This window comes from Centruroides sculpturatus, unplaced genomic scaffold (genome assembly GCF_000671375.1).
Source record: "Centruroides sculpturatus isolate CEXI.00-Female unplaced genomic scaffold, Cexi_2.0 scaffold36, whole genome shotgun sequence".
NCBI lineage: Eukaryota > Metazoa > Arthropoda > Arachnida > Scorpiones > Buthidae > Centruroides > Centruroides sculpturatus.
In genome coordinates, this window is record NW_019384384.1 from 365552 (window position 1) to 380715 (window position 15164).

The 15164-nt window shown below is 26.1% G+C and overlaps 1 protein-coding gene across 1 annotated transcript in view; it reads right to left on the reverse strand.

The window, feature by feature from the left end:
* Positions 1–14569, reverse strand: part of LOC111618012 (ceramide kinase-like) — a 53682-nt gene extending 39113 nt beyond the window's left edge. The window contains exon 1 of the mRNA XM_023359431.1: positions 14403–14569. Coding sequence (XP_023215199.1) covers positions 14403–14529 — 127 coding nt within the window. The 5' untranslated portion in view covers positions 14530–14569. The remainder of the gene's footprint in view (positions 1–14402) is intronic.
* Positions 14570–15164: the final 595 nt, after the last annotated feature.

Sequence of the window (15164 nt, forward strand, 5' to 3'; positions counted from 1 at the left end):
TCTCATTCTTGCTCTTTGCCAAGTTTAAAACAACTAAGTAATTGTTTATCTTGAAATTAAACCATTTATCATTTAACTTAACTAATGATGAAGAATTTCATTTTAAAAGTTTTAAAATGATTTAAATATCTTTTGCAATGATACTGAAATATAATTAAAAATTAAATAATAATTTCAAATCTTATTAGTTTAGATTAACTAATTTAATAATAATTTAATCTAAATAATAATTATAGATAAATTATTTAATTATTAGTAAATAACATATATAATCTTCAATTTTATTTTTAAAAAAATTTACATAATTGTAGGTATAATTATTTTATAGAAATCTCTACATTACACATAATAGAAAGTTTTAAAAAAGTTTAATGAAGTAACTTTGTTTAGAAATCAAATTTAATTTGCTACAAATGTTTTTGAATAATTTTACATTCCAAAAATATTTACAGAAAATTAAATTTGTACTTCTAAAGAAGAGAGTAAATTCTTAGTACATATAGAAATAAATAAAGGCATACTCTGAGATTATGTTGATATTATACTATATGATAACATTAACTAACACAACTGTCACACGTGATGCTCATGTGTGACAGTTGTGTTTGAAATAGTTAAAAATAGACAAATGTTCATTTAACTTTCCAAACATATATTGTAAATATATACAGTATCTTTGGAACATTGGGATTGATCTGTTTAAATATTGGGGACAAGCAATGGCAATGAGTAAGAAAAATTTCTTATTGTTGAATTTGAGTGACTATACAAAATAAGATGTTTATGTTGTGTACAGTACTCATTGGGAGAGGGACAATTTTCTGGTACAAAAATATTATGTCTCCCCTGTCCTATATAGATATGTCCATGTCTTGGAAAGTTGAACATTAACAACAACAGAGAAGAAACCTAAGATAGATTAACATAGTTTAGTACTATATTCATTACTGTACATTTAAAATTTTATGTTATTTAATTCTAAAAAATAATTTCAACTTTTGTATTTATTTTGTATGATATATTAAAATTATAAATTTATGTTCAATTTTCCTAATTCTGATGATAGCTTTTTAAAGCCAAAACATTTTTCTTTTATTAAATAATTTTTCATTATTTAAGAGGCTTTTCATCCTATATGTCTCTGATATGGACTTTCTGTTCAAAATTGGTGTGATTCAGAATATATTTATTCATAGATTGTTTAGGCTGAACTATGATGTTCCAAGTTATGCTATTTGATTAGAATTGAGTAGGTTCAGTCTAATATTTTATTTTGTTAAAAAGATTATGATATAAACTTGATCAAAATGTCAAATTAGAATATAATCTGGAATATATGAATAGTCTTAGCAAAGTCAATTGTTTAATTTTTGGACTACAATGGAAGCTGATCAAATTTATAGTTTGTACAATTATTTCATTAAAATTATATGTACGTAATTAATATCATATTTACTTGTATAATGGTTCAATTTAATGTTTTTTGTATTGTCAGAAAATATTTAATAATTATAACTTTGTTTTAATATTTAAGTTTATGTAAAAAGAGTTGTTAATTTTATTAACTGCTTGTAAACTGACCATTGGTAAATTTACTAATAAAATTTGAATTTGGATTCATTGAAAATATTTCAATATAAAAATATTAATATTAAAACTTTTGAACAATAAAATAAAATTTTAAAAAAATCTTAAAGAAATGAATCAATATTATATAATGAATGCTAAAGTTTATATACATTTAAGAAAAAAATATTCATATTCCAATTATACATTTTGACAGAATCACTGATATTATAAAATACATTTCAAATTTAATTACTGTATTTTCTCACATATAAGACAAGGTTTTTATTCATTTTTCACTGCTTCAAAAACCTAGGTTGGCCTATATGTGCGAGCAAAAGATTCTTTGCATTTTTGCAATAATTTTTGTAAACCATGTATTTGCATTTTTTACCAGATGCTCACCCTCTGGTGTTTAAAACAACTATTTTATCTGGATCATTTGAATCATTCTTGTGTATTGTCAGGAGTAAAGATTAATAGCAATAGGAAAAACAAAGCTTTTGAATTGAATTCTGAATTGAAATTCCAAAAACACATGAGATATAAGTTTTAATCCATTCCCACGTGACATGTAAACAGATGATTATTCAGAAATCAGAATTCAGAGAAACTCATAAGTGTGGATTCGACGGAGTGTTAATATTTTATTTGTGATTAAATGAAATAAAATTAGAATTGTATTAATAAATCTAATTTTCTTTTCTTTTTTTTTTTTTAAGTAAGTAAGACAAAACCTTTCACACTTTGTTTCTAGCANAAGTGTGGATTCGACGGAGTGTTAATATTTTATTTGTGATTAAATGAAATAAAATTAGAATTGTATTAATAAATCTAATTTTCTTTTCTTTTTTTTTTTTTTAAGTAAGTAAGACAAAACCTTTCACACTTTGTTTCTAGCAGCTTAATCACTAAGTACAAACGTGTACAAAATGTATCTTTAAAATCATATCTCATCCTATATGCAAGATCATCTTATATGCGAGTAATACGGTATTGTCAAATGGGAAGTTTGAATTATTTTTTCAGAACTTTATGTTGTATTACACTGTACTATTATTTAACATTTAATTGTTTATTAATTTTATGCATATAATCACTATTATAAGCATGGCCTCTTACAACTTATAAAATATAAATTTTGTGTAAATATATTAAATAAAAATTAAGAATTCCATATAAAGAATAAAATATATAAATTTATTTATTAACAAAACAACAAAGCTATAAAATAATTCAGTCATAAACTTAAAAGAAAATGGAAAAATAAATGTAACGGTTACAAAATATTGAGAATTGAAAACATGGAAACTACCAGCTATTAAAAAATATTTATGTTTTATTTTATATACCTTTATTGTATTATGGGAGATACTGTTCTCCATATTAATCTGATATAAAATAGAATCTTGCAATTTTATTTGTAACATAATTTTTAATTTTACTAATAAACATTATAATTTAAATTAATTTGCTTTTAGCAACCTTATGTTTTAGTCATTACCTTATTCCTTGTTATATTATATTCTTTACAATTGCTTATATCATGAAAAAGTTGTGCAGCTTATAAATAGTATTAATAGCAGTGTTCAATCAATAATGATAATCCATATGATTAGGAAAAAGTATTTTACAAAGTTAATCTTCACAACACAAGGAACTTGTCAATTCACAAATGCAACACAGATTCTTTTTTAATTCAAATATGACATCTGAGCAACATATTTAAAAATTTATTGTCAAAGTTAAGTGTTTTTTAAGTCTAATTTGTGCTAGAAATTTTTTAAATCTATAGCTTAATTTTAAGTTATTATATGATGATATAAGAGTAAAAGAGCTTATATTTATATACCAGGGATGGTAACTTGATCTTCAAATGCATTTATGCTTTCAATCATTAAGTTTAATAAATACTTTCCTTCTTGAAATTGTTCTAATTGGTATCCTCCTAAGACATCAAAAAGTCTACTAACATTTAAATGTTACAAAAATATGGAAAGTTTATTTTACCAGTTATTATTTTAATTCTTATTCTTACTGTAGAAATATTTTAGCCAATTAACTGTATACAATCCATTTATCAATAGGCTACAAATTATTATATTTATCAATATTCATTTCACTGGCCTACTATAAAATAATGTATATCCGTATAAAATAGTAAAATTTTTAATAATCATTTTTATAAGGTTCATAAATATAAAAGCAAAGTTTTTACATTGTTTTAATTCAAAATAGAAGAAACAAAAATTACTAGCAAAAGTTGGCAAGGTCATACAAAATTAGGTTACCGTGATAAATAAATTTAAAAAATACACATTTTAATTTTTAGAAATAAAATAAGAATTGTTAAATGCAAAATTTATATATTACAACAAAATACAATTTTTATGTAAAATATACTTATTAAAAAGATATTAACATTAAAAAGCAAAAAAGCCAAATAACTTTTGGATTACATTCGGCTACTTTTCCAAGATAATATAATCATGGAAAGTAGCTTGATGTAATCCAGTGGTATTTGGCTTTACAAATTTATTTGGTTTCATGCTGTTAGAGTTACAAGCATTATTTACTTGTGTCCCATACATAAATTTTTAAACTAATAATATTGATAAATTTAATACATGACATTTTCCAATAAAAGTATACTAGCAATTACATAATTCATATTTTTATGCATGCTTTCATTCCTGAAAAATCCAAAAATTAGAAAGGTCTGTGACTAATTACATTGTTTTTATAAACAATCTAATTAATCTATTTAAAATTAATAATACAATAAAACAATAATGTATTGATTTGTATAATAATTAATTTTAGGCATTTAATAATTAAATTCAAAACATGAAGAATACAAATATGAATTAACTATTGCAATTATATTATAATAGTAAACAAAACTAACAATGCTATCATTTCAGTTAATTAGCCATTTTCAGCTTCTGTTTCTTAATAACAACATTTATTGATGCTACAGAGAATATTTTAAAATGATTTGGAAAATTTTTATTAAATAATAAAAACATTAGCTTTATACTGTAGTTTTATACTTCAGTAATATCAAACTAATAACTGGTAAAAAGATTTTAAATTATAACAAATAACATAAAAATTAAAAAAAATAGTATGAGAAAATTAAACAGATTTTTGGTAAGATTAAAATAAGTTTATTTTAAGAGATGAGTGTTTTATTATAATGTTTATAAAAGTTTAATTAAATAAAATCCTATATGATATAAAAAGAAAAAATATTAGTAATTTTTACTATATTTTTATATATTTATTTACTTTTAATTTTTATTTATATTAAAAACTCAAAATAATTTATTTTCAAAAACTTACATTATCCTTTCAAATAACTTTTAAAATTAAATATTAAAGCAGTGTATTCTTATATCCAAAAGCATTAGAAAAAGAATGCATACATGATAGAATGTTTAATACTACAAAAAATATTTAAACGTATTAATAAATTGGATTATATTTTTAAACTTAAGCTAGTTTTAAAGAAAACATAATAAAAAATACAAATCTCAGTCATTTCAGCAGAAAAATATGCATAGACCTATTCATTTTTTATAATTATATAGAATGATTCCAAATTATTGTCAGTTTTCTGTCCCTTATAATTTTCTAACTAGAAACAAAATAAAATTTCTTATAGAATATGAAATAGTAACTCAAAATGTTTTATTTGTTAATGTACTGAAACAATTGCTACATTGATGACAGAGATAAATGATGTCATATCTCAGAATGGAAACTGTTCAAGAGAAAACAAATTAAATTAAAACCAATTAAAGCCAAATGATTGCTGGATTACATCAGGCTATATTAATGCTACTATTAATAATTAAATGTTGAGTAATTTGACCTAGAGATAGATGCTAGGCACTATTTTTTGATAAATTTAATAATTATAATTAAATTTATATTTTAATAATTCATTCAGGAGATTCTGGAAGAAAAAAATCAGTCTGAAGCAGGACTTGAAACTGCAACTCCCCCTTACTGTGCAGTCACAGTGCCAGTTATGCTACCCAATCCTCCATCCAATCTTCACTTTGTGAACTATTAATTTAGATATAACCATACTGTTTACTCATGGTTTAATCTAATAATCAGGTTTATATATGATTATACTTCTAGAGAAAACAGTGTACATTGGTTTTTTGAAACAAAGTTTATCACAACACATCATCATTTCAGAACTTGGTATGTAAAAGATCTATCTTCAGATAATGATAGCTACTGATAGCTACTAACTAATACTAACTAATAATAGCTAACTAATTACTAGCTAATGATAGCTACTTCGTTAAAGCAATTTCAAGAGACATAGTATTCAAAAAATGAAGTGCAAAGACTAAGCACTTTGCAGAAAGATATTGATTGAATCCAAGAAGCATTCTCTTGAAGCCCACAAAAATCAACTAGATGAGTTTTTTGCAGTTAGACATACCACAAATTACTGCCATCTCTAACAGGAAGAGTAATAAATCATAACAACTGCAGAATATGGAATCAGAAACCCTTATGCCATTCAAGAAATCAAGAGTTCAAATATAAATATCTAGTGTGCTTTGTCATGTTCAGAAGTTTTGGAGGTGTTTTTGTGGAAAAAATAATGGTAACAATAATCTATCTGGACATGGTATAGCAGTATTTGTAACCCCCAGATTGATGATAATCAACCGAATGTTGGTGTTCCAACAAAATGGCACATTGCCCCACTGGACTCTTATTGTCCAATGTGGCAATGTGAATTTCTTGATATGCATTTTCCAGTTGCTAGGTTGGGCATAATGAACTAATCTGTGGCCTTGCATTTATCTAATATTATGCTATTTGATTTCTTCCTACATGTATATGAAGGATATATGAAGGGATATATGAAGGACATTGTTTAGACCCAGGCCATTGATAACTGAAACTCAGAACAACTGCTGTGAGAGAGTGAGTTATACTGTAAATGCATGAGAACACTTGTAGGAAAATTGATTATTGTTTGGAAATCATACGTTCCAGAAAGGGCATGAACATTGAAGTTTTTTTAGTATTCTGCTGTATTGATTCTACACATAAAACTTTTAGAGTTACACTTCATCTTTTGTACGCAATTTTATTTTGTTGTTTCTGGTTGGAAAATTATAAAACATGAAAATCCTGACAATAGTTTAAAAACACTCTGCATAAAATATACGTATAACATATGCTTATTTCATAATTAACAATATTTATGTATGTATGTAGTTTGATTTATATTATTTTCCTATAATCTGATCTTAAACTCAAGGTTAGATTGTTGAAAAAGATAAATTATTTTAAAAAATTGGGTTTTTAAATATATTTTTAAAGGCATTAATATTACCATTACCAAATTATTTTTAATAATTTATTATATAAAAAACATTAATCTGTGTTATTTTATATTTTCAAATAAATGATGAGAAGTATAATGGAAAACATTAAAAAAAAATTGTTTTTAAATATGTAAAACTGTACTTTGAAATAGTATAAAATTCTAAAGTAATTTTAAGAACTAATTAACTCTAAATTGAATTTGAGGAGATACATTATGAACAAAACTAACTTATATCTAAACTGAAATTTTTAAATTTATATATCAAGGCCATAGGATACATCCAGCTTGACTGGCCACTTTTTCTGCCAATATTACAACTACAGTTCTAACTTCAAATTACCTGCTAGTGCGCAACACTGGCAGACTAAATCAATAGATTTTTCAATAGAGGAAAAGGGAAAAATACCTTAGAGATCACACTTTTCCAACAACACACATCAAATTAATTCAAAGACATCTAAATCAAGTGAAGAACACAAATTTATTAAATTTCAACCTTTTAAAGGTTGAACACAAACATCTCTACCCAATGAGATTTGTAAATTAGAAATGTTTAAGTAATTAGGTAAATATTGAAAGTGAAATCTTTACAAAGAAACTAGAAAACAATGGCTGTAATTATTGTAACTGCTCTCTATTTTTGTGTTGGATCACTTTTTTCTCCTTACAGCCTTACATTCTAGGAGAAACAACTGTATAAATAACAGTCTACTATAAGATTCTAAATACATTTGTTCATAGAGATATTTACAGTTTATAAACTTATTTTCAACAAAAGTAGCATTAAAGAAAAATAGCCTATTTTCCAGCATCCACTTTTAACATGTTCACAATATTGTGTACCACAGATGGTACATTTTATCTTTCATATTAGTTGCTGTGCTCCACTTTGGCTCACCACCTCAGTAAAATTCATTGTTACTTAGCTCAGCTGCATTTTTATATTAGGAGTTCATTTTATATGGCCACAAATAAAGCACCTCTATCATTGTGTACCATATTTTGAGCATAAACACTTCTTTTGATGATACAAATTTTATTTAAGTGAAGTTTACCAGATGCATTATATTGATAAAAAATAAAACAAAATTTATCATTATTTTATAGTACAGTACAACATTTATACTATCTTTGAACCCTTTATTTATATTAAAAACTCAAAATAATTTATTTTCAAAAACTTACATTATCCTTTCAAATAACTTTTAAAATTAAATATTAAAGCAGTGTATTCTTATATCCAAAAGCATTAGAAAAAGAATGCATACATGATAGAATGTTTAATACTACAAAAAATATTTAAACGTATTAATAAATTTGATTATATTTTTAAACTTAAGCTAGTTTTAAAGAAAACATAATAAAAAATACAAATCTCAGTCATTTCAGCAGAAAAATATGCATAGACCTATTCATTTTTTATAATTATATAGNTATATATATAAAATCTTATTTTTTTCTATAAAAATTAAAATAATTAATTATAAAGTAGAAATTAAAATTAATTTTAAAACATACTTTTATACAAATTATTATCTCTTGTCAATGATTTAATGTATTTAATTGAAATATACGTAGCAATAATCATGTTGCAGACAGAGTGAGAAATAAGTAAACAACAATTCAAATCGGTGTGCATGCTCGCCTACGCGGTGCATAAATTCTCGTGCATGGCAACAATTTGAGCAGTGCACGGCCGCGCAGCCTAGAGGGAACATTGCACAAGTGGCAAAATTTATAGTATAATAATAAACCATCATGTATCACGTGTAGACAAAAAAAAAAGACCTACCATGATCACACTCGTCATAACACTTTTGCATTCTAAACCAATTTTAAATGCATAGCGTCTATTAAACAGCATGTATGTTTTATGAAAAAAATTAAAAGACTTCTTTACACAGTGAACATGTTAAACATAAACAATAAACTATAATATTAAATACAAGCAAATTAATGATGGATTTCAGAACTCAAAGTATCTTTCTAATAAAATTATGAACATAATGGCTAAGACAAAACGTTTCTTACTTGTTTCTAGCCATTTACACACTGAGTACAAACATAACAAAAGTTTTTACTCAGTGTGTAAACCAGTGTTCCGCAACCAGTGTGACGTGAACTTTTATATATTCTATTAATTTCAGGCTTTATTTATATACTTTTATCACAGTTGTTGTGTTTCTTATGCTTGTATTTCACTCACTGATGAAATAAGACGATGTTAAAGCAATAAACATATATGTCGTCCAAGTACTCACTTATTCTTTTGGAGTTATAGACTAGACTCACACAGATCTTGAGCAACTCCAAATGAAAACAAGAACAACACTTACTAAGCATAAACATCATCATCCTAAATCCACTATAGGAAGATTAACCCTTCCACCTAAAGATGGCGGACGTGGCCTGATCAACATAGTTAACCTATACTACAAACAAATACAGACATTGCGAGAGTTTTTCTACAATAAAAAAGAAACATCACAGTTACATAAAGCAGTAATTCTAGCAGACTCAAATAATACACTATTAAATTTACATTCACAACGTATGGACACTATACAACATATAAATAGCATAGACACCATTAAGCAATCGTGGGTGCAAAAGGTACTCCATGGCAGACAATCCCTATGACCCTGGCCCAAGATTTTATTGACAAAACTGTGTCAAATAGCTGGTCAGCTCAGGGATGCTTCTTTGGGGAAATGGAAGGATTTATGATTGCCATACAGGATCAGGACATAAATTCTAAAAACTACAGAAAACACATACTCAAAGATACAACAATCACAAACGAAACATGCAGAAAATGTCACATCATGCCAGAAACTATACAACACATCACTTCTGGGTGCAAGCTCTTGGCACAGACAGATAATTTACATAGACAAAATCAAGTAGCAAATACATCAAGAGCTTGCAAAGAAACACTAATTATTCGACATCCACAAACCATACTACAAATATGTTCAACAGACAGTATTGGAAAACAACATGCACAAAATGTAATACAACAGCCATAATCACGGATAAAACAATTTACCACAACAGACCAGACACCACATTCATTGACAAACACAATAAAATCACATACATTATAGACATATCTGTTCCAAACACTCACAATGTACAAAACACATGCACTGAAAAAATTAGCAAGTATGCAGAACTCGCCCAGGAAATAAGGCATCTATGGAGGATGGATAGGGTGCTTATTGTACTTGTCGTTCTCTCCTCTAAAGGTGTCATACCACACACGCTACACAAAAGCCTGGGAACATTAAAATTGAATAGAAACACATACATCACACTATAGAAGGCCACTATATTGAATGCATGTCATATTGTTAGGAAATTCCTGAATACAGACACACACTGACACACTTATTTAATTTTTGTCTTGTTTTGGTTACTATGCCTTGACTCTGGTCTGGCATAGTACACAGCCATCAGTGTCAACTGAGTGTAACTCACAAAACTCAACATAATAATAATAATAGGTTTATGGCATTATGAAATTCCACTAAAAGTATCATATCATACGTTTTTGAGGGGAATAACATTTTGGTATGCCGTGTTGAGTCATGTCGAGTCATAGGTGTGCCATGAGTAGAAAAGGGTTGCAGAACACTGGTGCAAACGGCTAGAAACAAGCGAGAAAGGTTTTGTCTTAGTCATTTTAAATAGTTCTAGCTCCAAATGCATAGAAGTGTGAACATAATGGCTACACTTAGCTATTTTCACAACTTCCTTTTATATACTCCATTATCATATAACTCTATTTTATTAAAGAAACTAATAGTTTTAACTGCATAAGCACTGTATTAAATATTTTGGAGGCATTTTATCATCATCATCAGGTGTTAAGCTAAAACATTAAGTTAATGAACCTAAATTTTTAAAAATATCTCTCTTTATAAATGTTTTTTATTTATAATTGATTTATTATTTGTAACTATGAAGCATTGTAATGGCAATATGATTACAATAATGAAATAAAACTGAATTATAGTAGTTATTATTAAGAAAAATTAATAAAATTTACAAAATCAATCAATTACGTATGTTTCAACATTGTTATTAAATAATTTTACTTCTCTCTAAATAAGATATTCTACAGATCACAATTTTAATTTTCCTGAATAGTTTCAGCTGTAATAAATTTTTGTTTAGTATTGTATCTTAATTATTGTAACAAATTGTTTGATATTATCGCTAGGTGTATATTTAAATTACAATTAATAGTTTTTTTACTATTGTTTAAATTACTAGAGATTAATGAAGATGCTGTATTCTAAATTATAGTTCATCAGAAATTATTATTAAGTTATTCACATCTATTCATTGTTTACAACTTTTCATTCTTGATAAATATAAATAACCATTCTGATGTAATTTGCCCATAGAAGATATCGACATAATTAGAACATTTTCTACTCATCTTTAATTAATCATTTTTTTCACGTGACATTAAGTACATCCTATAATTAGTTTTTAACACACAATATAAATCCGAGCAGAAATTGAATCCATACTTGTTTGTAAACCAAAAAAACACATACTTTTCCATACTTTTGTGCCTATTAATTTATAGAAGTATTAGACATGACATTCAACTTTGAATTTATGTATTAATAATAAAACTAAATGAATTTACATTACTCAATAATAAATAAAATTTTACAATACGATATATAGAAATTTGTTTACGATAAAATTTTTTACATTTATGTTACAAAATGTTTCATAAATAAATAAAAATATGCAATCATTTAGTAAAAAATGTTGTTATTTATTAAAAATGGAAATCATTAATGAACAAACTAACATTAACATAATCAGATGTAATATTTAAAATAAAACAAGCAAAAAAAAATGTATCAATCAACTTTTGTATAAAATAAAAAAAATGAATGAATTTTAGCTGTGTTTTAATACTTATACACACTTTATTAAACACATTAATATATTAATATATGTATCATGTTTTATACAAGTAAGGAAGGATTTATGATTGCCATACAGGATCAGGACATAAATTCTAAAAACTACAGAAAACACATACTCAAAGATACAACAATCACAAACGAAACATGCAGAAAATGTCACATCATGCCAGAAACTATACAACACATCACTTCTGGGTGCAAGCTCTTGGCACAGACAGATAATTTACATAGACAAAATCAAGTAGCAAATACATCAAGAGCTTGCAAAGAAACACTAATTATTCGACATCCACAAACCATACTACAAATATGTTCAACAGACAGTATTGGAAAACAACATGCACAAAATGTAATACAACAGCCATAATCACGGATAAAACAATTTACCACAACAGACCAGACACCACATTCATTGACAAACACAATAAAATCACATACATTATAGACATATCTGTTCCAAACACTCACAATGTACAAAACACATGCACTGAAAAAATTAGCAAGTACGCAGAACTCGCCCAGGAAATAAGGCATCTATGGAGGATGGATAGGGTGCTTATTGTACTTGTCGTTCTCTCCTCTAAAGGTGTCATACCACACACGCTACACAAAAGCCTGGGAACATTAAAATTGAATAGAAACACATACATCACACTATAGAAGGCCACTATATTGAATGCATGTCATATTGTTAGGAAATTCCTGAATACAGACACACACTGACACACTTATTTAATTTTTGTCTTGTTTTGGTTACTATGCCTTGACTCTGGTCTGGCATAGTACACAGCCATCAGTGTCAACTGAGTGTAACTCACAAAACTCAACATAATAATAATAATAGGTTTATGGCATTATGAAATTCCACTAAAAGTATCATATCATACGTTTTTGAGGGGAATAACATTTTGGTATGCCGTGTTGAGTCATGTCGAGTCATAGGTGTGCCATGAGTAGAAAAGGGTTGCAGAACACTGGTGCAAACGGCTAGAAACAAGCGAGAAAGGTTTTGTCTTAGTCATTTTAAATAGTTCTAGCTCCAAATGCATAGAAGTGTGAACATAATGGCTACACTTAGCTATTTTCACAACTTCCTTTTATATACTCCATTATCATATAACTCTATTTTATTAAAGAAACTAATAGTTTTAACTGCATAAGCACTGTATTAAATATTTTGGAGGCATTTTATCATCATCATCAGGTGTTAAGCTAAAACATTAAGTTAATGAACCTAAATTTTTAAAAATATCTCTCTTTATAAATGTTTTTTATTTATAATTGATTTATTATTTGTAACTATGAAGCATTGTAATGGCAATATGATTACAATAATGAAATAAAACTGAATTATAGTAGTTATTATTAAGAAAAATTAATAAAATTTACAAAATCAATCAATTACGTATGTTTCAACATTGTTATTAAATAATTTTACTTCTCTCTAAATAAGATATTCTACAGATCACAATTTTAATTTTCCTGAATAGTTTCAGCTGTAATAAATTTTTGTTTAGTATTGTATCTTAATTATTGTAACAAATTGTTTGATATTATCGCTAGGTGTATATTTAAATTACAATTAATAGTTTTTTTACTATTGTTTAAATTACTAGAGATTAATGAAGATGCTGTATTCTAAATTATAGTTCATCAGAAATTATTATTAAGTTATTCACATCTATTCATTGTTTACAACTTTTCATTCTTGATAAATATAAATAACCATTCTGATGTAATTTGCCCATAGAAGATATCGACATAATTAGAACATTTTCTACTCATCTTTAATTAATCATTTTTTTCACGTGACATTAAGTACATCCTATAATTAGTTTTTAACACACAATATAAATCTGAGCAGAAATTGAATCCATACTTGTTTGTAAACCAAAAAAACACATACTTTTCCATACTTTTGTGCCTATTAATTTATAGAAGTATTAGACATGACATTCAACTTTGAATTTATGTATTAATAATAAAACTAAATGAATTTACATTACTCAATAATAAATAAAATTTTACAATACGATATATAGAAATTTGTTTACGATAAAATTTTTTACATTTATGTTACAAAATGTTTCATAAATAAATAAAAATATGCAATCATTTAGTAAAAAATGTTGTTATTTATTAAAAATGGAAATCATTAATGAACAAACTAACATTAACATAATCAGATGTAATATTTAAAATAAAACAAGCAAAAAAAAATGTATCAATCAACTTTTGTATAAAATAAAAAAAATGAATGAATTTTAGCTGTGTTTTAATACTTATACACACTTTATTAAACACATTAATATATTAATATATGTATCATGTTTTATACAAGTAAATGATGATATAAATATAAATATAATTTATCAAAATATATAAAATAATTATTAAAGAAATAAATGTATCTGATATAAAACATTTCAATTGTAAAGTAAAATATAGGTATTCACCTTCTGTCTGTATATTAGGTATCTATTTATATAAATTTTATAAATATTAAGACTTACAATCTGGAGCCGATTCAGGTTCCCAACAGATGCTATTTTTGGTAAGGGTGATTCTATGTCTTTTATTACGGATGTAGAAAGTATTGATGAGAAGGATATGATTGAGATCCTGCTTATCCTCCGCCATGCTTAGTCTATCTCCGATTGCTTGTCAGCTCAGCTGTTCCTGCAAATGCCGCCTGGTGGAAGGAAACGCTCCGCAGCGAAACCTGTTTTGCTTTCTTTCTTCCATTTTTTTTTTTTTTTTTTTTTTTTTTTTTTTTTTTTTTTTTTTTTTTTTTTTTTTTTTTTTTTTTTTTCTTTTTCTTTTTAATGCTTGGATGTGTCTCACTTTTCTTACTGAACTAGTTCCAGGAAAGAAAGAAAGTGAATCTCGTACGGAAATTTTTCACTTTCTTAAAAGGAAAAATCTTACCTTATTACTTGAGATTGTCCAATGACCCAGAAAGTGATTTTAGGGTTATATAAAAATTAATAGATTTTTTTCATTATTTTTCGCACACTTGAATAATTTAAATTTATTATACTGTATTAATTTCACGCAGTGTTTAAGATATTAAATAGCAAAGAGTTAAAAATAATACTTCAAATGATTGTTTTTTTTTTTAAATATTATCGTTTAATACAATCAGTTGACTGTAANAGGAAATTCCTGAATACAGACACACACTGACACACTTATTTAATTTTTGTCTTGTTTTGGTTACTATGCCTTGACTCTGGTCTGGCATAGTACACAGCCATCAGTGTCAACTGAGTGTA